The 25,082-nt window shown below is 34.6% G+C and overlaps 1 protein-coding gene across 6 annotated transcripts in view; it reads right to left on the minus strand.

The window, feature by feature from the left end:
* Positions 1 to 25,082, minus strand: part of PPP3CC (protein phosphatase 3 catalytic subunit gamma) — an 88,253-nt gene that overhangs the window by 35,891 nt on the left and 27,280 nt on the right. For all 6 annotated transcript variants that reach the window (XM_036855945.1, XM_036855943.1, XM_036855944.1 and 3 more), the window contains exons 2-4: positions 13,353 to 13,550; positions 12,893 to 13,017; positions 2,822 to 2,933 (exon numbers count right to left, since the gene is read on the minus strand). In XM_036855945.1, coding sequence (XP_036711840.1) covers positions 2,822 to 2,933; positions 12,893 to 13,017; positions 13,353 to 13,550 — 435 coding nt within the window. The remainder of the gene's footprint in view (positions 1 to 2,821; positions 2,934 to 12,892; positions 13,018 to 13,352; positions 13,551 to 25,082) is intronic.

The following is a 25,082-nucleotide window of genomic DNA, read 5'->3' on the forward strand; positions in this document are numbered from 1 at the left end:
CCGCAATGAGAAGCCCGTGCACCGCAATGAAGAGTAGTCCCCGCTCTCCGCAACTAGAGAAAGCCTGGGTGCAGCAACAAAGATCCAACGCAGCCAAAAATAAATAAAAATAAAAATAAATAAATTTTTTTAAAAAAGATACAATCTGCATGATAAATTCTTAGAAGCCAAACTGCTGGGTCAGAAATTTTTACGGATATTCCAAAATTACTCTTCAACTATTTTACACCAATTTAAACACTCACCAACAGTAGATGTAATTTTTTTTAAACTTCCTGGTTAATTACTGATTTAAAGTGTTTATTTCAATAAGTTCCAAGGCCTGGAATGATCTATATCTTGCCCATTTGTAGCTGACTTTTCTCTCAGAGGGAGTTTTAAGTGTTCACACTCTAAAATTTCTTTCAGTAAGAAAGACCTTTCCTTCCAGGCGTTACTAGGAGGAAGGCTGTCATCACAACTGCTAACTGTAATGTAGGAAGCTACTGGTAACAAGAGTTAATATGAGCATTGGGAACATTCTCAAATTGTTTCTCAAATTGTAAGCAGAGGGATTTTGTGGCAGCTGAATAAACTCTGAGTCTCTGAAAACAAATTTAAAAGTTTTTATCAACTTTGAATATTCTTTTGGTAATAAAACTTCAAATATAATATATTCCTCCAAGATGATAATCTGAAGAGAAATCTGAATAGGACACAAAGTAAAATCCATGATCAAAATATCAATTATATGAACAATAAAGGTGTTTTTTTTTTGGCCACACCACATGTCAGGTGGGATCTTAGTTCCCTGACCAGGGATGGAACACTTGCCCCATCGCAGTGGAAGTGCAGTCTTAACCAGTCGACCGCCAGGGAAGTCCCAAAGCATTTTTATATATTCAGGATTATGGGGGGAAAGAGGTAGACTTTAGAGCTCGACAAGAGATTATTTTAGCTTTCTTATTTTATAAAGAATATACTAACACTTCAGAAATCAAAAAAGGTATAATTCTGTTTTTTATTTCAGTATTTTCCTTTCACTATAACAATACAAAAATTCCATGTAGTATAAACTGATATATAATTTTTTTGAGTGCTAGAGTATGTACCAAAAGTCTTTAAAATGTTCATGCCCTGACACCTAGTAATTCTTTTCTGAGAGTCTATCCTAAAGATATAAATCACAAAGGATCATTCATTCAACAATTTAATTCAACCAATATTTGTTAAGCATCTACTATGACTTATTAGATAGATAGTGTTCTGGAAGAACAACAGAGAACAAAACACGTCCCTGCTGTCATGCAGCTTAAATTCTGGTGGGAGAGAAAGACAATAAATAAATAAATATATTAAAAATATATAAATTTTATATATATAGGATATATTAAAAATTCAGGTATTGATAGATACTATGGGGGAAAAAAGCAGGGTATGAGAATAAAGTGATGAGATTTTAATTTAGAAAAAGCAACCAGGGAAGAAAACCTCTGAGGCTATGACACGAAGGAAGTAAGGATGTAGGTCTTCTAAGCAGAGAGACACCTGGGGAAACGAGATGATAAGTGCAAATGTCCTGAGGCAAGTTCTCCCAAACAAGCCCAATATAGTCACCATCATGCTGCATGTTACTTAGAGCCAATTGTGAGTACCTAGATTCTGGTCAAAGAAATCTGTGAGGTTTTTGTTTTTGTTTTTGCTTTGCCTCACGGCTTGAGGCTTTTTGCAGGATCTTAGTTGGGCCTCGTGGAAGTGGAAGTGGAAGCACGGCATCCTAACCACTGGACCACCAGGAATTCCCTGTTTTTGTTTTTTTAAATCAGCTTGTAATGTTTTGAGTTTCAAAAAAATTCTACCTTTAATAATAAATTTTTTTTTTACTATTACAGTATTATTTATAGTTGGAATCAACCTAAGTGTCCTACAGTTGCTACTAAATTGGCCACACACATGATAGTACATTCACAAGATGGAATACTTTAAAAACATTAATATTATATTTTAAAGTCATGTTAAAAAATATTTAATAAAATGGAAAAATGTTATTACATAACATGAAAAGAGCAATTTATTAAACAGTACATATACTATGAGCCCAATTTTATTGCAAAAATATATACAGTTGGCTTTCCATATCCACAGGTTCTGCATCCATGGATTCAACCAACTGAGGAACTAAAATATTTGGGGGAAAAAAAAATTCCAGAAAGTTCCAACATGCAAAACTTAAATTTGCAGTGGGCCAGCAACTATTTACATAATATTTACATTGTATTTACAACCATTTACATAGCATTTGTATTAGGTATTATGAATAATCTAGAGATGACTTAAAGTATACAGGAGAATGTATGAAGGTTATATGGAAATACTACACCATTTTAGATAAGAGACTTGAGAATCTGCGGATGTGGGTATCTGTGGGGGTCCTGGAACCATTCCTGGGACATCAAGGGAGGATTGTATGGATATAGATATATCTGAACTATTTCATGATAGGTTTTTATGTATACAGAAAAGAATAGAAGACTATATACCAAATAGTGAGATAATAGTGATTAATTTTAAGTGGTGTAATTGTGGACAATTCATATCTTTGGACTTTTTAACGTTTTCCAAATATCCTAAATGTATTACTTATAGACCCGGGGGTATACTCAAAAGTTATTTTCAAAACAAGTGTTAAAAAGTGGAATCTAGGTTCTCACCAGAAAACAAAACAAAACAAAACAAAAACAGAACAGGAAGCATTTGAGGTCCATTAGTTTCTTTTGTGTTTAATTCGCTGGGACTGGCTAAAGGATAACTTAAAAAGTTCTGGAGGAGTGATTATACTTACATTCCTGTTTGAAGGTGAAATATTCTGTAAGATGCCTGCATTCATGATTTCCTCGAAGCAGAAACAATGTTTTGGGATGATTAATCTTTAAACTCCATAAAAACAGCACACACTACAAGACAAACACAAGGATAAAATTTTTATTTTTGACCACAATAGCACATAAAGACAATTTATACAAATTCAAATGACTTGTTATAATGGCGTACCTCATTGACATTCCCAAGTTGAAACATGAAGAATTCCAGCTTTTGAGTGTGTTGTGCTGTTGCCCTAGAATTTGTCTTTTTTGTTGTTTTTGGTTTTGTGGGTTTTTTTTTTTTTGGCTGCACCACATGGCATGTGGGATCTTAGTTCCCGGACCAGGAATTGAACCCGTGCCCCCTGCAGTGGAAGCTCAGAGTCCCAACCACTAGACCTCCAGGGAACTCCCTGCCCTAGAATTTGAAAGAATATAAGAGAGTAGCCTTCATAGAAATCTCTTCTTAATTTCTGTTCCCATGTTCCATCCAAATATCTAGATCTCTATGATAAAGTCACCCACACACATACCTTAGTCCTAAAACCTGTATTTTATTTAGTGGAGAAACAGTAGAGACATTTCCACTAAAATCAGGAACAAGGCAAGGATATCCACTAATACCACTACTATTCAACACTGTACTAGAGGTATTAGCCAACTGAATTAGACAAATCAGTTAGAGGCTTAAGAATGAGTAAAGAAAAAAAAAAACTATCTCTATTTGCAGATGATATAATAGCATACCTGATAAACTCCAGAAAAATCAATGATACAACTAACTAAACTAATAAAAAAATCCAGTAACATGGAAGGATATAAAATTAACATACAAAATCAGTAGCCTTCATATACACAAACGATAAGTGGGACACAATGGTAGACAAAACTCCATTTACAATAGCAGCAAAGAAGATTAACTACACAGGAATAAATTTAACAAGAAATGTACAAAACTCATACCAGGAAAAAGTTAAAAAAAACACTCCTGAAAGACACAAAAGTAGACATGAACAAATGGAAAGACATTCCCTGTTTTTGGATAGGATGATTCAGCATTAAAAGATTACAGTTCTTGGGACTTCCCTGGCAGTCCAGTGGTTAAGCCTCTGAGCTCCCACTGCAGGGGGCGAGGGTTCCATCCCTGGTCGGGGAACTAAGATCCCACATGCTGCACAGCGCAGCCAAAAAAAAAGAAAAAAGAAAAGATTACAGTTCTTCCTAGTTTATAAACCCATTACATTTCCAATAAAAATACCATAAGCTATTTTATGGAGTTAGACAAGTTGATAATAAAATTTATATGGCAAAATAAACATGTAAGAACAGCCAGGAAACAGCCAGAAAAACACTGAAAAAGATGGTTAAAACATACTATAAACTTTCTAAATTAAAATAGTGGTCCTGGCACATATGTAGATAAACATACCAGTGGAATAAAATGGGTCAGAAATTAATGCACGTACATATAAAAATTTGAGATATAAGAAAGGTGGCATCCTAAATCACTGGAGAAATGATGAGCTTCTTAATAAATGTCTCTGGGACAACTGGTGCTATTTCAAAAAAAAAAATTCCATCCATATCTCACATAATGAATAATAACAAATGGATAAGGGATCTAAATATCAAAATGCAACCATACAAGTTCTAGAAGAAAACATGTAGGTGAGTTTTCTTTAGCCTTAGTGTAGGGAAAAACTTTAAAACTAATGACTAAAAGTCCAAAGGCAAAAAAAAGAAAAGATGGGTAAGTTTGACTACATAAAAATAATTTGCATGGTATAAAACAATTTGGCAAGAGCTGACAAAACCACATATACATTTAACTTTTGACCACATCTAGGAGCCTACCCTGAAGATACACTTCCAACAATAAGAAAATACATACACACAGGTTGCAGTGTTGTTTGTAACAGCAAAATATTTGAAACAACCTAAATGACCATACAAAGGAGAGAGGCTGAGCAAATTATGATACATCCACACAATGAAGTACTATGAAGCTATGAAAAAACACGTGAGAAAGATCTCTCTATAAACTGATTTGGGGCAATTTCTAGGATACACTGTTAAGAAAAAAGCAAAATGAAAGAGTATCTACAGTATGCTACTGTTTATGTCATAAAGAAGGGGTATAAGAAAAACATATATTAGCTGCTCATTTGTACATAAGAAATAAGGGAAGGATAAATCATAAACTAAAGAGACTGGTTACCTAGAGCAGGCACAGAGGAAATGGGTGGAAAGAAGTGGGGACTGGGAACAGGTTACGAGGGATGAGGCCGGAGTGACACTTCTCAAAGCATACCTCTTTGGATAGGTTTGACCTCTAGAACCACAGTAATTAAAATTATTTGGGTATTAAAATTACTCAAAATAAGTATTTAAATCAACCAGTATGTGATAGAAACCCCAAATATAATATGAACAGTAACAAATGAGCCTAACTGTATTATAAATGGATAACAAAGTAACAAAGAAAGGGATGGGATGGGGGAGAACTAACCCAAGTTATATATGTATATAATATATAATATATATATACACACACTATATATAACCAAGATACATACATATATATATATATATATATATATATAGTGTATGTGTGTGTGTGTGTGTGTGTATATATATATATATATATATATATATACACGCATACATATATATCTCCTAGCTCCTGCTGAGAGGGCCTAGGACCTCAAAATCACTGTGTGTATTGATTTGGGGATTACAAATAAATTTTAGTAGGGAGGCATATATACAAATACAGAATCCGTGAATAATGAAAATCAATCATATAGTCTAATCATGAAATATATGTATCTCATTCATATACAGCTTCAAAACATAAGCAAAAATTGACAGGACTATTGTGAGAAACAGGTAAATCAATAACTGTAGCTGGAGATTTTGACGCAAACCCAAAAGTAAATCATAGTTCAAGCAAACAAAAATAATCAAACTTATAGAGAACAAGTGAACAAGTACAGAATGCATTATTTTCAAGTATATATGGGATAGTCACAAAAATCTACTGGGTACCACAATAAATTCCAAAGGGAGTCTCAATAAATTCCAAAGAATGAATATTATTCAGATTATGTTCTCTAATTAAATTACACTAATTAGAATCAGTAACAAAATACTAACTCTAAAAAAATCCCACATGACTGGAAACAAAAAACATACTGCTTCATTGTCTTAGGGTTTAAAGATAATTCTTTAAAAAATGCTGAATGATAATAAAAAAAATACATGTCAAAATCTGTGGGACCCAGATAAAGCAGCACTTAAAGGGCAATGTACATTAATAAGTACATTTATTTTTTAAAACAGATATGCAAATATGTTTGTATATGCTTAACCTATCTCTGAAATGTCATACAAGAAACTCTTAACAGGGATTGTATGGGTGGAATGGCTAATATATGAGAAGATGCTCAGTGTCATTAGTAATTAAAGAAATATTAATTGAAATGACAATAAGATACTACTTTATCATTTTGGTAAATATTAGAAAATGAGATAAAACCAAATTCTGGAAGAGGGACATGAGGAAATATGAACTCTTAGGTGCTACTGGTAGGAGTATAGACTGGTACAGCTGTTCTGAAGAGTGATCTGCAATAATCAGTTCAAGTATTATATGAAGGTAGGTACCCTTTTCCCTAGCAATCCCACTCTTGTTCATAAACCATAGAGAAACTAAAACATGGGACCATAAGTGGATTTATATAAGGGTGTGCCTCACAGCAGTGTTCATGATAGAAAGAAACTGGAGGCAACCTAGTGTCCACCACTGAGAACAGAGAACTAAAATGTCATAGATGTATACTATGGGATACTATGGAGCAGACAGAAACCCAGATAGATCTTAAAAACATACTGATATGTAAAAACCAAAATCAACAGAAAGAGAGCTACAGCAGTGATTCTCAGGGTGGTCACATTCATCTCAAAGTGTGGTACATCAGCATCACACAGGAACTTGTTAGAATATACATTCTCAGGGTCTATCCCAGACCTAAAGAATCAGAAATTCTGGGGTGGGGTCCAGCAATCTGTTTTTGAACAAGCCCTGCAGGTAATTATGATGCATGCTAAAGTTTGAGAACGACTGAATAGCACCATAACATTTATGTAAAATTAAAATACTTTTCCCACAAAAATGTTATATATTAAAAAATTAATAATAATATATGTATTCTGAGGCATATACTAAATACAATAGAAACATGTATAGTTGGGAGAGGGAGTAAGGAAAATAGAGGTCACAGATAAGAAAAACAAAACAAAATAATAGAGGGACTTAGAAAAGACTAGTAATAAATGTGCCATGACCTTAAGAGCTTAATTCAACCAAGATTTCCCACCTTTTTGAAAGGAAAGACTTCAAAATCCTGAATCCAAATGCTTCTCAAAATGCCTACTCTAAGTCACCAACATCTCCTGCCTATGCTTACTGGATGAGATTACTAACTAGTCTTTCTGGGCTCCCATAGTCAGTCCACCACATAACAGCCAGAGTAATTGTTTTAAAACATAAATGTGAATATATCACTGCCATGCTTAACAAACAAATAAACAAACAAAAAAGCTCTAATGGCTTCCCACTGCATTCAGAATAAAACCCAAACTCTACCATGGTTTGCAAGGCCTGACATCACGTAAACCCTGCCTATGTCTCTGATACACTGTCTACATTTTCCCCTTACTCATTCTGTCTAGCCATGCTGACCTTGTTTCTATTCCTGGGCTGCCTTAGGCTTGCTCCTTCCTCAGAGCTTTTACACTTGATATGCCCTTTGCCTGGAATGTACTCACCCCCCCCCCTCCATCTACGCATGGCTCATTCCCTCAGGTCATTCAAGTTTTTGTTCAAATATTACCTCTTCAGATAGGACTTCCCTGATCTCCAACTAAATTAGCTACTCCTGTCCCCCTTTTGTCCCTTCCCCTGATTTGATTTTCATAGACACTAAGCAAATATAAGATGCCATCTCTCTCACTAGAAAACACAATAGGGACTTCCCTGGTGTCGCAGTGGTTAAGACTCCGCGCTCCCAATGCAGGGGGCCCGAGTTCCATCCCTGGTCAGGAACTAGATCCCACATGCATGCCACAACTAAGAAGCCTGACTGCCGCAACTAAGGAGCCCACCTGCCACAACTAACACCCGGCACAACCAAATAAATAAATAAATAAATATTTTTTTTAAAAAAACAGAACAATAAAGGACTTGGCTTTGCTTGTTTATCTCCACATCCCCAGAATTTAACAGTGTCTCTCAACTTAGGTACTATTAACAAGCATAATTCTTTGTTGCAGGATGTTCTGTATTCCTGAACCCTGCTCATTAAATGCCAGTAGAACTTCTCAATTATTGTGACAAACCATTCATATGTCATTGTACATAATTATGAGTACATCTGCAGTATAGTTTCTCAAAAATGAAATTGTTGGATCAAAATAATGTACATTTTGAGACAGACCATGCAAAATAAACATTATAAAATGTAAATATATAGACACATACAAATATAATTGGATGGCTTTTTCCTTTTTTGTGTTGACTTTCGTTTTCAACATATCAAATTTCACAAAATATTCCAAGGAAAAATTACATTAAATTCATATATAAACATAGAAAGCACTTTCTCTTTTCCTACTTACCTTTCCCAACCAAGAACATGATATATCTTTTGAATTATTTGGTCTTTATCTCTGCCTCCTGAAATGACCAACTAAACTTTTTGAAGTAATGAGCTATAATGCTCATCCACACTACAGTGTAATTTGGTTGATATACTTCTCAGCCTCTAATCTCAAGTTTTATTTCCTCGTATTATACATCAGGATGCAACTGTACAATTATCTTGTACACATCAATTAAAGGTCATGATTATCAGAAGATCTGTTCGATACTCAATTACCTTTTGTATTTCTATGTGAACAGAATTTTTACTCCATCTCAAGAATCATTTCTATATGTCAACAATTGTTCATTAGTTGTCCATCTGATAACATTTACATCACCTAAACATCTGATAACATTTTCTCTTTGGTGGCTCCTGTGCATTTAGTACAACACATCCTATGCTGAAAATGTTCCCTTTAATCCTTTCTCTTATTACAAAATCAACGAAAGGAAACTAAAATTTAGCTTCCCCTACCACAGAGGAAGTACTTTATAATGGGTGCAAATGAAGAAGGAATATCAAAAGGCTCAGACAAAAGTGAAACTTTACTATTCTGTTTTATCAGTCACATTTGGACCAGTCCCTGGTGTACTACCAAAGCCCACGTTGCTTCAGGAAAGATCAATGCTTGCTCTGGGCATGGAAAAAAAAAAAATCATCATGCCTTGATTCTCTCATACAGGCTCAAGGAAAGAGAAATTATTAAGTATGGAAGAGAAAATAAAGTTCTGTGAAAACGATTTGGCAATACACATCAAAAGTCTTAAAAATGCTCACACTCTTAAAAATGCTCATTCTATTATAAGAATCCAATCTAAGGAAATATCAGAAATGCTATTAAAGATGTATTCAAAAAGATGTTAATTGCAGCAATATGCAGAATGGAAACAACTGGAAAACAACCTTGTACCACTTACAGTACAAGTGATACAATATCCAATTAACTGCTGCTTAAGCCATAAAGACATTTAAACATCTCAGAAAACAAGCAGTCTGGGGGTAAGATGTCTAGGTTTAGTGTACCAGCTCAACATCTTCACCAAGAAATCATGCCCTCTCTCCCTCTTTGATCTGCTATTCACAGCAGGTCTGCTTTTCATTCTTAGTTATAGCACCTCCTCATGGTCACAAAATGGCTGCTACAGTACACACACCCACATTTGACATGACATAGTGGAATGGGGGTCCAAAAGCTTTCACCTTGCAAGAGTCTTCATCTGGAAAGAAAAAATTTCAAAACAACACACACAAACAACAACGACAACACAACGTGCAGAAGTCCCTTTATATATTACTGGGCAAAAGAGGATCTCATGTTTATCCTGGATTACTCACTGGTAACAGGGAATGGATTGCCATGACTAGTTCAAACCAACCAGAATTCATTCCCTTGGGCTGGGATAAGGGCCTTCCCTCCCTGAAATTAAAAGTTCTCCTTGAGAACTTTTAAATAGGTTCAGCCTGCAATGTTACAGTCTGCAAGTATGATCTCCACCCACCCCAGGTACCTATTTAGTTCTCCCTGACAACCCCCAATCCCATTTATCTGAACAAAACAGGGATTTGATAGTAAGGAAGAAGGAGAAAAAAGGTAGGCAAATAAGCAGTACCTGCTACAAACCAAATTATCCAAAGAGAAATGGTGAAATAAATTACAGTATTTATACCATTAATCATGCTTTTGGAGAAATTTTAATGATAGAGAAAAGTGCTCTCAGTACAATGATGGTGGGGTGGGGGAAAGACTACAAAAGAGAATGCACACAACGATCTCAACTTTCTTTAAAAAATATACACATGTAAAAGAAGAAAAAGACTGAGGAAATATAACAAAATGTTAACAGTAATTTCATTATAATTCATTTACAACTTCATTTATAAGAATTTTTGTTTTCTTAGATTCTGCATTTCCCAATTTTTCTACAAAAAAATGACTATTTATAACAAAAAATTATAATAGGGACCCCATTACCTTATTTTCATCTGTTTGACAAAAACATCACACTCATGCTTATCAAGGACATTGATAAAAATTTATTGTTCAAGTATATACTTGTATCATGTTAGACTAAGTTGTAGCTTACAGAAATCTATAATCTTAGTGGTCTGTAAGTGGCTTCCAACTAACACGAGATATATCCTACAGTTCAGTTTTAAAACTGGTATAATACAGCACTGTCAATTTAAAGTTTTGATTCATTTATCTCTTAAGCTGTTCCAGAAAAACGCTTTGTTAGCCAAACATCAAATAACAGGATAAAGCCAAATACAAACTATGATTTATTAACATTCATTCAGTCAACAAATATTGAGTGCCTACTATGTGTCAGGCACTGTGCTCAGTCCTAATATGAAGAATATTGCTAATAATTAAATAAGTACTTTTAGGGACTTCCCTGGTGGTCCAGTGGGTAAGACTCCATGCTCCCAAGGCAGGGGGCCTGGGTTCGACCCCTGGTCGGGGAACTAGATCCCGCATGCGTGCCGCAACTAAGAGTTCACATGCTACAACTGAGAAGCCCACATGCTGCAACTAAGAAGTCTGCATGCCACAACTAAAAGATCCCGCATGTTGCAACAAAGACCTGGCGCAGCCAAAATAGATAAATAAATATTAAAATAAATAAATAAATAAGTATTTTCATATCGTACTGAACGATCTATTCATAAGTATATCTTTTCTATTAGACTGTCAGCTCCCATAGAGACCATGAATCCTACTCATTATTTGATGCTCAGAGCCTGCCATAAAGTTGGCACTCAGGAAACATTTGTTGATGAGTGACAGAAAAAAATACATTAACACAAAATATTCTGAATATGGCATATGTGTACAAAAATCATTGTGGGTTTTTGTGTGTGTGTGTGTATTGTGAATATATTGATGCATTGAAACTATTTTTAAAGTATGTGAGTTAGTAATCAGAGGATGATTTGGCACAATATTTATCCTTTTAAAAAGTTATTTCATTAAATAAAATTAATTAAAAATTCAGTAAGTTCTGTATTCTTTTCTTCAGCCTCTAAAACTTCCTCATGCTACTAAACACACAAAGAACTAAGCATTCAATGTGTCTTTCAAACACCCATACTTTTGACATACTGTCTATTAAAATAGGATGTGGATAGGAATATGGGAAGCTTTTAATGTTACAGTCTGCAAGTATGATCTCCACCCATCCCAGGTACCTATTTAGAAATCTTGGGAATTTACTGAGCAGCAGGGAGAATGTGCTTATTTCCTTAGCTCCTATCATTAACTTTCGTCCTCATAGATGACACTAAATGAATTTGAGACACTGGCAAGATAACACTGAACTTTTCTGATTCATGAATTTAGACTGTCTATCTAACTAAAGAGCAAGATATATTTCTCTTGTCGTTTATTTTTCTGGCAGCTTTAGAACCACAGCTGCTTTTTGGTTGAGTACCAGGTGAGATAGTTGACTTGTATTTAGGAGTGATGCTGCATGAACAATAAACCTTTAACCACCAGAAACACACATAGTACAGTGAGGGTCCCACACTACGAGGGAGAGGCAGAACTAAAGACTGCAAGAACAGCAAGCAGACTCAATTGCTCATCTCATGCTTATTCTGGGGATATTATAAATTCGATTACCTGCACTATTTCAAAAGTTACTTCTCTTTTATTTGCCAAGCACGTACAGCTGAATCAACGGACATTAAATATGAATGTACTGTGGTTCCACTGTACCCAAGTCATTCCGTTAGGTTTTGAAATAGTTTTATCTTTTGTACATAAAAGCTTATACTTTGTTTTAAATCTAACCATTTTCCTGTCATCATACAATTTTCAAAATATATAAATTGTGAGTTTTCATTAACTTCATTAACTGTAATCATTTTTTCCTTCAATGAACATGTACTTCTTATGTGCAACGGTATCATAAATTATTCCTACAAGAGGCTAAGTGCCTGATTATTCAGCATTGGCAGTTAATCTAAGCATTCAATGTAGCTCAGCAGCTTATAGTTTTATAATTTAGGTGAGCTAACCCAAACCCCACTTAGGGTGAATAGCAATTTATGTCATTTATATACAGCCTGTACACTATCTACAAAGAGGAAAGGTTGGTAAACACTTAAGTTATTTGCAAAGCAGGGTTAACATAGCCTTCTATATGTCAGATTTTTACTGGCTAATAAAAGGAATAGTTCTTTTTATATCAATTAAAACGTATCTCTATCACTTTAATTATTGAAAGTAACAAAGTTTATAAATTCTGCCAGTGTTCTCATTTTAATTTCTTCTACTGAAGAATGGAAAGAAATTTTTTTAGAAAGATAATATGATAGTTCCAATACATCCAGTTTAATATTTACCTCTATACTGAAATAGCCTCTGTCCACATAGTCACCCAGAAAGAGGTAGCGTGTATTACTAGGTGATCCTCCAACTTCAAACAACTTCATCAGGTCAAAAAATTGTCCATGAATGTCACCACATACTAGGAAAAAAAACAGACCTAGGGTGAGGTGAAAAATTATGTCTTAGAAGAGAAAGGGCATTACACCAATAGGACCACAGTTTAACTTTTAACTTAAATCAGTCTACTTTTGGCTGGACTGCTCGATAATTGCAGGCAATCTATCAATACAAAATAGTCCTACTGGAAATATTAGACATTTTAAATTGTATTTCTTCAATGAATAACAAACATACTAAATAATCCTAAGACTGCTCACAATTCCTAGAATAATTATCACACATTTTAGTTGGTTATTTGTAATCACTTCTCAAATTAGCTCAAATCTAAGTACCACCATGCGAATACTCTCATACCTGTGATTGGAGCATCTACTTCTATCATAGTCTTCTCTTGTCTCAGGATGGCAGCCCCATCATTGATTATCTTTAAGGCTACTTCCTCTTCCAGTCGCCCTTCCTTCACCAAATGGTTTTTCAAAACATCAATTTTAGGTTTCCCATTCTCAAATACTTCCTTCAAAGTAAGCCGCTGTGTTGGAGGAAAGGGGACAGCTAGAAAGAGAGAAAAAAAATTTTTAAACAGTTAAAGGTATAGAGAAAAACCATAAACACATTACTTTTATGTAACAAATTACACCTAATGCATCACCACGATTTCACATCCACAGCACCAGAACTACACGGGAAAAAAAATCGAAGATACTATATATTATAGATGATTGATTCTAATTTTTTAAAAGGCCACAGTTAAAGTCAAAGTCATTTAAAAGATATATGTGTGTGTGTGTGTATAAATTATGTTATACATATAAAGATGAAAGACTTGAAGTTGATTCAGTAGATAAGCTAAAAGTGAGACAAGGGACTAGATGATATGAGTATCTTTTATCTATGGAAAAGGTGTTAAAAATGGAACTATGGTTTAAAAAAATGAAGGAAAAGAAATCACAACACTAAAAGGGCATTTATTTCTTCCAAAGAACAGACCTAATGAAACCATGTCTTGGAAGTTTGACTTCAGTTCCTGATCAAGGGAATCATAGATGTTTTTTATGTATGTACATATGTATTATTAAAAGGTAGTTGCTTAAAATATTACTGATAACAAGAACACAACTAACAGGATGGAGCTCTTCCACAGAATTACTTGCTATAGTAACAGAGCATAAACTTGAGAAAAATAGGTATGGGAGGTCTACCTGTGTTTTCTAATCTCAAAATGCTAACAACTAACTTCAGTCTACACTGGATATAAAGTTTATATACAACATCATGGTAAATTAGCAACGTGAAGAGAAAAAAATTTTTGACATTTTAAAATTGGCTATCACCTCTTCTTTTACTTATCTTATAATGTAGTCTATTTTAGATTCCCTGTGACCTAATAGCCACAAGTCTATAAACCATAAGTTTTAAAGGAGGGATTCATTTCAATTTGTGGTTACTGTCTGGTGATTCCACTTCTAGCTTTATGGAAGTATTATTAAGAACCAAGTTGAAATCTACAGGCACTTAAACAATTTTAGAGTTGATCTAGCCATTCCATTTTGGTTTTTTTACAAGTAAAGAAAGTCCTATGATAAGTTTTGTAATGTTCTTAGCTATAATTTGACTCATTTTGACTATTCAAAGCCCATTGAAAATATCATAGTAGCTATCCAACCAGCAAATATTATCCTGAGATAGGGGACCACATACATCCCAGTTTACTCAGGACAGTCCTAGATTTCAGCTGCTCTCCTAGTATAATTGTTAATAGCATCCCCTTTCCCTCTTAAAACTGTCTCAATTTAAAGGACAAATTAGTCTTAATTTGTGTAATTCATATGGAATATCAATATACTATTTTAGTAGGATAATCTAAATCTAAAATAAGACAAAAATAAAATATTATGATGAGTCTTTTATTCATTCATCTGGTGAGTGTATAAGACAGGGTGAAGGTTAGTCCTGAACAAGTTTACTTAAATTTTTACTCAATTGTTTTTAATTGCCCACTTTGTAAATCAAAGAAATTGGTCAAAAAACTAAAAACAAGGGCTTCCCTGGTGGCGCAGTGGTTGGGAGTCTGCCTGCCAATGCAGGGGACACGGGTTCGAGCCCTGGTCTGGGAGGATCCCACATGCCGCGGAGCGGCTAGGCCCGTGAGCCACAACTACTGAGCCTGCGCATCTGGAGCCTGTGCTCCGCAACAAGAGAGGCCGTGAGAGTGAGAGGCCCGCGCACCGCGATGAAGAGTGGCCCCCGCTTGCCGCAACTAGAGGAAGCCCTCGCACAGAGGCGAAGACCCAACACAGCCATAAATAAATAAATAAATAAATAAATAAATAAATAAATAAATAAATAAATAAATAAATAAATTAAAAAAAAAAACTAAAAACAAGATGAAATAATACAAAATCAAATATGTTGGAAATGACAATAACGTATCATAACAGAGGTAGTATGAGAGACAAGAGATCCACAGATATTATTTGACTTCTACCAGTAGTATTATTACTTACTAATAAAAATCATTTTCTTCCTATCTCATTTGTAATCAGAGAACAGTTTACAAAACAGGAAACCCGTTTTTCTTGTATATCATAGAAGTTATGTAAGTAGAGGTGACAACAACCTAAAGAGCTCCTGAGGAAGAAATTTAGAAAGATATTTTTTCTTTCTCTCAAATTCTTCAGTTGTAATTTATTTAAAACAAGTAAACAAGTCAGTTAAATGAAAGTAAGGATGAAATGGATCAAGGGGATTATGCCTAGCTAAGAGAAATGGGACACAGCTGAGCCAGGAACACTAAGAGCAATTAAGATTGGCTTGGGACAACATGCATAAAAGAAAGTTCCAGGAGAGTCCTAAGTTTTTAGGTAAGGGTTATTATTTTTTTTTTGAATTTTTGAATTTTATTTTATTTAATTTTTTATACAGCAGGTTCTTATTAGTCATCAATTTTATACACATCAGTGTATACATGTCAATCTCAATCGCCCAATTCAGCACACTACCATCCCCACCCCACCACGGCTTTCCCCCCTTGGTGTCCATACATTTGTTCTCTACATCTGTGTCTCAACTTCTGCCCTGCAAACTGGTTCATCTGTCCCATTTTTCTAGGTTCCACATACATGCATTAATATACAATATTTGTTTTTCTCTTTCTGACTTACTTCACTCTGTATGACAGTCTCTAGATCCATCCACGTCTCAACAAATGACTCAATTTCATTCCTTTTCATGGCTGAGTAATAGTCCATTGTATGTATGTACCACAACTTCTTTATCTATTTGTCTGTCGATGGGCATTTAGGTTGCTTCCATGACCTACCTGGCTATTGTAAATAGTGCTGCAATGAACACTGGGGTGCATGTGTCTTTTTGAATCATGGTTTTCTCTGGGTATATGCCCAGTAGTGGGACTGGTGGATCATATGGTAATTCTATTTTTAGTTTTTTAAGGAACCTCCATACTGTTCTCCACAGCGGCTGTATCAATTTACATTCCCACCAACAGTGCAAGAGGGTTCCCTTTTCTCCACACCCTCTCCAGCATTTGTTGTTTGTAGACTTTCTGATGATGCCCTTTCTAACTGGTGTGAGGTGATACCTCATTGTAGTTTTGATTTGCATTTCTCTAATAATTAGTGATGTTGAGCAGCTTTCCATGTGCTTCTTGGCCATCTGTATATCTTCTTTGGAGAAATGTCTATCTAGGTCCTCTGCCCATTTTTGGATTGGGTTGTTTGTTTCTTTAATATTGAGCTGCATGAGCTGTTTATATACTTTGGAGATTAATCCTTTGTCCGTTGATTCGTTTGCAAATATTTTCTCCCATTCTGAGGGTTGTCTTTTCATCTTGTTTATGGTTTCCTTTGCTGTGCAAAAGCTTTGAAGTTTCATTAGGTCCCATTTGTTTATTTTTGTTTTTATTTCCATTACTCTAGGAGATGGATCAAAAAAGATCTTGCTGTGATTTATGTCAAAGAGTGTTCTTCCTATGTTTTCCTCTAAGAGTTTTATAGTGTCCGGTCTTACATTTAGGTCTCAAATCCATTTTGAGTTTATTTTTGTGTATGGTGTTAGGGAGTGTTCTAATTTCATTCTTTTACATGTAGCTGTCCAGTTTTCCCAGCACCACTTATTGAAGAGACTGTCTTTTCTCCATTGTATATCTTTGCCTCCTTTGTCATAGATTAGTTGACCATAGGTGCGTGGGTTTATCTCTGGGCTTTCTATCTTGTTCCATTGATCTATGTTTCTGTTTCTGTGCCAGTACCATATGGTCTTGATTACTGTAGCTTTGTAGTATAGTCTGAAGTCAGGGAGTCTGATTCCTCCAGCTCTGTTTTTTTCCCTCAAGACTGCTTTGGCTATTCGGGGTCTTTTGTGCCTCCATACAAATTTTAAGATTTTTTGTTCTAGTTCTGTAAAAAATGCCATTGGTAATTTGATAGGGATTGCATTGAATCTGTAGATTGCTTGGGTGGTATAGTCATTTTTACAATATTGATTCTTCCAATCCAAGAACATGGTATATCTCTCCATCTGTTGGTATCATCTTTAATTTCTTTCATCATTGTCTCATGGTTTTCTGCATATAGGTCTTTTGTCTCCCTAGGTAGGTTTATTCCTAGGTATTTTATTCTTTTTGTTGCAATGGTAAATGGGAGTGTTTCCTTAATTTCTCTTTCAGATTTTTCATCATTAGTGTATAGGAATGCAAGAGATTTCTGTGCATTAATTGTGTATCCTGCAACATTACCAAATTCATTGATTAGCTCTAGTAGTCTTCTGGTGGCATTTTTAGGATTCTCTATATATAGTATCATGACATCTGCAAACAGTGACAGTTTTGCTTCTTTTCCAATTTGTATTCCTCTTATTTCTTTTTCTTCTCTGATTGCCGTGGCTAGGACTTCCAAAACTATGTTGAATAATAGTGGTGAGAGTGGACATCCTTGTCTTGTTCCTGATCTTAGAGGAAATGCTTTTAGTTTTTCACCATTGAGAATGATGTTTGCTGTGGGTTTGTCGTACATGGCCTTTATTATGTTGAGGTAGGTTCCCTCTATGCCCACTTTCTGGAGAGTTTTTATCATAAATGGTAAGGGTTATTTTAAAAATCAATATCCTTCAAATCAGAAAAAAAGAATCTTCAACTTTAAAGGAGTGGGTCTTACCTCCCTCCAAGTTACCCCTAGCTATGTTTAGAGCCCTGAATTCCATTTCCCTTCTTGTACTGGATAGTTCTATACATACGATAGTTGAGATTGATTCACAGAAGACTGGGAAGAGCCACAATCCAGAGAAGACTAAAGGAAATCGAGGTAAGTTTGCTATGAAAGGAAACAGTAGAAACTTTCCAAGTAAACTTTAAACCTCTGTTTAAAAAAATATGCCCCAGACACAGAGTGACCATATGTCTGAGTATCCTAGTTTATTTATTTTGTCCTGATGTAATTATTAATAATGCTTCCTTTTACTCTCAAGTATCCTGATTTAAACAACCTATCCAGGAACAAAATTAATCAGAATCAACTGATCAGAGGCATTTGTTTAGAACATAGATTCTTAGGTCTCATACGTGTGGAATCAGGATCTTTGGAGATCTACACAGGCATCCGCATGGTTAACAGGTACCCCAGGCAATTCTCATGCCCACTAATCTCAGATAATCACCACCTGCATTCCCAGTCATCACATAGTCATAGTTTACTGGTCTTCATGTCCCTTGCCCCAGCCCCTATGTGGCCACATGAATACATGGAGTTCAGAATTTCTGAGTGAAAAACAGAGGATCTAGAGTAGTGCTTTGTAAACTGTCTGTTGGAAATGCCCCCACCCCAGCACCAACAAGTGGAAAACTATACTTCGTAAAATGCAATAAAAATAAATTACTAGAAAAATGATCACATGCATAGATGTTGTGCCAATGTCAAGCTGCTATAAAAGTTTTTAAATGCTCACTCTCTGTATTTACTGCAGTTAGTAACAATTCGTGGACAGACATTGGTCCACGGACCACACTTCTGAGTAACACGGGTTTGGATAAACGTGGATTTGGGGGAACAAGAATAAGACTAGAATCAAAACTTGAACACTATGTATATACATGTCTCTAAGCCCAAGTTTGGAGATTTTATTATGTCTAATGTATACAAAAGATGATGTTCAACTGGCTTCACTACTCACTTCACAGTGGATGATAATCTTTTTCTAAACCCAAATATCTGACAAGTTCATTTCAAACTGCCTTTAATGGCACACAGGATTTCACTAATAAGAAATACAGCTTAAACACTTGGACTCCGAAGTTGTAGCTTCTAACATCTTACCCATGCTTTAAACTATGAAGTATTTGAACTGTAACACAGAGGTTCAGTTCTTGCATCCTTTCAAATTATAAATAAACCACTCACCACCACACACGGAAGTTTCCCTTCGTTTCTGTGGCTGTGTGTTGCCTCTTTAAATATTCCATTTATAAAGCTGTCATCCTTCCAAAATCATGTCTTAGCACAATTTTTCAAATTTCAAAGAAAAGGTACTCAAGTGATTACAAGGCTAATAAGCAATTCCAGACATTTTATTTGTTCAAAAAATTAAATAGGCATTTTTAAATAAAAGAATCAAAATGTCAGTAGTGTCAGTGCTCAAGTTACTGCTTTATTGGTTTCTTCATATTGTCACTTGCGGTTCCTGGTTTCTTCATTTTTAATATAGGCATGTTATTTTATAAACTATAATCATTACCAACAAGAAAGTAGGGTTAACAGAGGGATTAAAGAGTCTCAAAACACGAGCATAGAGTTAAAAATATTTTTGGCTATGAATCAAAAGGCCATTTATCCAGAAATGTGATAATTTAGGGGTTATAAAACTACAGTACTTTTTTTTAAGAGTAGAGGAGGTTCTTGTTACTCAAAGATGATTGATTGGTGCTAGAAAAGGCCACTTAAAGTGTATCCACATTAAAAAAAAAAAAACAACAGTCATTCTAACAGGTCTGAGGTGATATCTTGCTATGATTTTAATTTGCATTTCTCTGATGATTAGTGATGTTGAGCACCTTTTCATGTACCTGTTGACCATCTGCAGTGTCTTCTTTGGGAAAATGTCTATTCAGTTCCTCTTTCCATTTTTAAATTGGATTGTTTGGGTTTTTTGCTATTGAGTTGTATGAGTTTATTATATACTTTGGATATTAACCTCTTATCGGACATATGATTTATAAATACTTTCTCCCATTCTGTAGGTTGCCTTTTCACTTGGTTGATGGTTTCTTTTTCTCTGCAGAAGTTTTTTAGTTTGATGTAGTCCCACTTATTTTTGCTTTTGTTGCTTGTGCTTTTGATGTCATACCCCCAAAATTGTCACCAAGACCAATGTCAAACAGCCTTTTCCCTATGTTTCCTTCTAGGAGTTTTACAGTTTCAGGTCTTATGTTTAAGTCTTTAATCCATTTTGAGTTAATTTTTGTGAGTGGTCTAATTTCATTCTTCTGCACTGTAGTAATACAGTTTTCCCAACACCATTTATTGAAGAGATTATCCTTTCCCCCATTGAGTATTCTTGGCTCCCTTGTCAAATATTAGTTGACTGTATATGTGAAGGTTTATTTCTGAGCTCTTGATTCTGTTCCATTGGCCTGTGTGTCTGTTTTTATTTTATGCCAATACCATACCGTTTTGACTACTAGAGGTTTGCAGTATAGTTTGAAATCAGGAAGTACGATGCCTCAAACTTTGTTATTCTTCCTCCAGATTGCTTTGGTTATTCAGGGTCTTCTGTGGCTCCACACAAACTTTAGGATTGTTTTTTCTATTTCTGTGAAAAAAAAATTGGCATTTTGATAGGAATTGCATTGAATCTCCAGACAACTTTGGGTAGTATAGACATTTTAATAATATTAATTATTCTGATCTATGAATATAGGATGTCTTTCCATTTGTTTATGTCTTCTTCAATTTCATCAAAATCTTGTAGTTTTCAGTGTACAGATCTTTCACCTCCTTGACTAAATTTATTCCTAAGTATTTTATTGTTCTTGATGTTACTGTAAATGGAATTTTTATTTTTTTCAGATATTGCATTGTTAGTGTATAGCAACACAAGTTATTTCTGTATGTTGATTTTGTATCCTGAAACAACTGAATTTGTTTATTAGTTCTAACAGTTTTTTGTTTGTTTTTTGTTTTGGTGGAGTTTTTAGGATTTTCTCTATATAAGACCATGTCATCTGCCAACTAAGACAATTTTACATCTTACTTTCTGATCTGGATTGACTGATTGATTTTCTTACCTGATTGCTCTGGCTAGGACTTCCAGTACTATGTTGAATAAGAATGGTGAGAGTAAGCACCCTTGTCTTACTCCTGATCTTAGAGGAAAAGTTTTCAACCTTTCACTGATGAATATGATGTTGGCTGTGGGCTGGTCATATATGGCCTTTATTAAGTTGAGGTATGTTCCTTCTATATGCAATTTGTTGGGTGTATTTATCAAGAAAAGATGTTGTATTTTGTCAAATGCTTTTTTTGCATCTATTGAGATGATCCTATGATTTTATCTTTTATCCCATTAATGTGATGTATATCACATTTGTTGATTTGCATATGTTGACTACCCTTGCATCCTAGGGATAAATATCACTTGATTGTGGTGAATGATCTTTCTAACATGTTGTTAATTAGGTTTGCTAATATTCTGTTGAGAAGTTTTGCATATCTATTCATCAGGGATATTGGTCTGCAGTTTTCTTTTCTTATAGTTTCCTTATCTGGCCTTTGTATCAGAGTAATGCTGGCCTCAAAAAAAATGAGTTTGGGAGCATTCCCTCCCCCTCAATTTTTTGGAAGAGTTTGAGAAGGATTGGTATGAATTCTTTTTTAAAATGTTTGATAGATTTCACCAATGAAACCATCTGATCTTGGGTTTTTCTTTGTTGGGAGGTTTTAGATTACTGATTCAGTCTCCTTATTTGTTATTGGTCTGTTTAGAGTTTTCCATTTCTTCATAATTCAGTCTTCATAGGTTAAATGTGTCTAGAAATTTATCTATTTCTTCTAGGTTACCCAATTTGTAGTGGATAATTGTTCACAGTAGTCTCTTATAATCCTTTATATTTCTGTGGTATCAGTTGTAATGTCTCCTTTTTTCATTTCTTAATTTATTTATTTGTCTTTTCTCTTTTTTTCTCAGTCTAAAGTCTGTCAATTATGTTAATCATTTCAAAAACCAATTCTTAATTCTGTTCATCTTTTCTATTGTTTTCCTGGTCCCTATTTCACTTACTTCTACTCTTATCTTTGTTATTTCAGTGGTGAAAGCTGCTGGGTTATCTGTTGAGCTGGTTGCCATGAACCTCAATCACTCCCACTGCATACCTGCCATGGTAGCCCCTTCATTCTACTCAATTCTCTGCTCAAGTGTTACTTCTTCAGAGATCTCTTCCCTATTTTATCCAAACAAAACAAAACAAAACCTCTTCCCTAAACACTGGTCAGCAGAAAAGGTTTGGTTCTTCATCAATTTCTAATTAAGTACTTCGAGGTATATATTATGTGCACACTATTGCTGAGACATATAGAAACTAAGTCTGAGCCAGATATCAACTGTTGAATTCTACAATTATGCCACCAAATGTTCATTTCAGATATGGTAAACTCCTGCTCAACCTTTCATCCTAAAATTCTTTCCTCCTCAAAGTGTAGTCTGGGGATCAAAAATATCAAAATCACCCAGGAGCTTGTTAGAAATGCAGGATATCTCGCTTAGCTCAGATATACTGAAATCAGAATCTGCATTTTAACAAGATGCTCAGGTGCACATTAAGAAGCACTACTATAATTTACTGATTTTTGACTCCAATTGTACATTAGAATAACCTAGGGAGTTTCTGAAAATATAATGCCCTCATCCATTTCTAGAAATCTGGATTCAATTGGTTTTAGATTAGTGTCCCAGAAACTGGTAGTTTCAAAAAGCTCTCCAGGTAATCCTAATGTGCAGCCTACTGTGCAGATTGAGAACCAATGTTCTAAGTTAAATGATAAATGCATTTTTTCCTAATTTCATATCATTCTAAATTCTTGTACTTTTCTCAATTCATCCTTCTTAACTCTAGAGCTACACTGTCTAATAAGGTAGCTACTAGCCACATGTGGCCATTTAGACTTAAATTTAAACTAATTAAAATTAAATAAAATTTAAAATTTAGTTCCTCAGTTGCACTGACCACATTTCAATGCTCAATAACTTCATGTGCTCAATGACTGCCATATTGGAGAGCATAAATACACAACATTTCTATCAGTTCAGAAAGTTATATTGAACAGCACTGCTCTATAGTATTTATTCAAAAAATGAAACAGCATTAACAAGTTAATCTGAGCAAACAACTAGTGCAGTGAGTAATAAATAAATAAATGCACCATTCAAATAGGAAAGTAACATGTAAGATTCTAAAAGCAGTTAAAATTAATGAAACTTAAGAATGATCCAAGAATAAAAGAGTATTTGGGCTAAATGCAGACCAAAAGTTGGCATTTTTATAATTGGTGCCCTAGGCTATCTGTGCAACAAATTCTTTCTTTTAGTGCTCCAAAATCAAACTAGTTTAAAGAAAAAAGTTTTAAGAAATTTGAAAAACATTTCAAAAATTAGAAAACTGGGGGGGACACCCTACATAAATTTTCATTAATAGCACATATTAAACTAAAAGCAGATAGCTACATGTTAAGCACGACTGCATTAATAAGCCTAGGGGCAGCAAAATGTGTTAGATAACCTTTCCAATTCTGAGCTACTATGAATAACGTTGCTATGAACATTCTTCTATCGGTCTTATGGTGGATGTAAGCACCCCTTTCACCCAGGATTGGGACTGCAAGGTTAGGGGGGTAGGCATAGGTTTCATCAAACAGTTCACCAGAGTCTTATACCATTTTACTCACACCAGAAAGGTGTGAGGGTTCCAATTACTCCTTGCCAACACTTAGTATTGGTCACTTTTAAATTTTACTCCATTATAGTGAGTGTCTACTTCTATCTCTTTGTGGTTCTAATTTACATTTCATTGGTGAATAGTGATGCTGAGCACGCTTCCACTTGTTTATTGGCTATCTGGCTATCTTCCTTTGGGGACATGCCTAACCAACCAATTCTTTTGTCCATTTAAAAATTTATTCAATATATTTTTTCCATTGACTGATAAAAGTTCTTATATATTCTGAGTATGTCCTATATCAGATATATGCTTTTTTTCTTAATCATCTTTACATAGCATACAATTCAATGAATTTTGACAATCATTACAACAGAACTGACTGTGTAACAATTCTAGGAGAACGCTAGGAGAGAGCAAAGAACAGAAATGAAACTGATAAAAATAAAGTATATAATATGTAAGACAAACTAGAGAAGTTCTTTTGGAATACAAAGGAAAAGGACAAATATGAAAATGGTGAGAGACAATGACATACATAGAATAGAGGATGGAGAGCCAAAATAAGAGGTTAATGATATTCCTGAAAAACTAAACTAGAACAAATATAACAGGAAAAATACTCAAAATAAATTAGAAAACTTTTCTGAGCTATATAGAAAGGTTTGTTTAAACACATTGAATTGCTGCATTTCAGGAAAAACTAATCAAGAGGCACATTCTCGAAAAAATTTTGAATTATAAGGATAAAGAAAAAATTTAAGTCATGGTGGTCTACAGTTTTTTTTCTAGAATATTAGATTTCTAACATCACTGGAATATGTGTAGAATTCTAAGGAGAAAAGGTTGTAACTTGTAAGTTTTGTACTCAGCCAAATACTTTATATGTGAAGGTCATAGAAAGACATTCACAAAATCAAAGGGACTCAGAAAATATATCACCTACATAGCCTTCTTGAAAGAAAATTACCTCAACACTTACTGTAGGTAATGTTCTGTTTTCTTGATTTGAATACTGGCTACACAAGTATGTTTCCTTCGTGGAAATTTATCAAGCTGTACACTTAGGATCTGTGCACTTTTGTATATGATACGTCAATAATTTTTTAAAAACCTTTTTAATGCAAAAACACTTGAGCCTAGCTGAC

The sequence above is a fragment of the Balaenoptera musculus genome, chromosome 6 (assembly GCF_009873245.2).
Source record: "Balaenoptera musculus isolate JJ_BM4_2016_0621 chromosome 6, mBalMus1.pri.v3, whole genome shotgun sequence".
In the NCBI taxonomy this organism is placed as follows: Eukaryota; Metazoa; Chordata; class Mammalia; order Artiodactyla; family Balaenopteridae; genus Balaenoptera; species Balaenoptera musculus.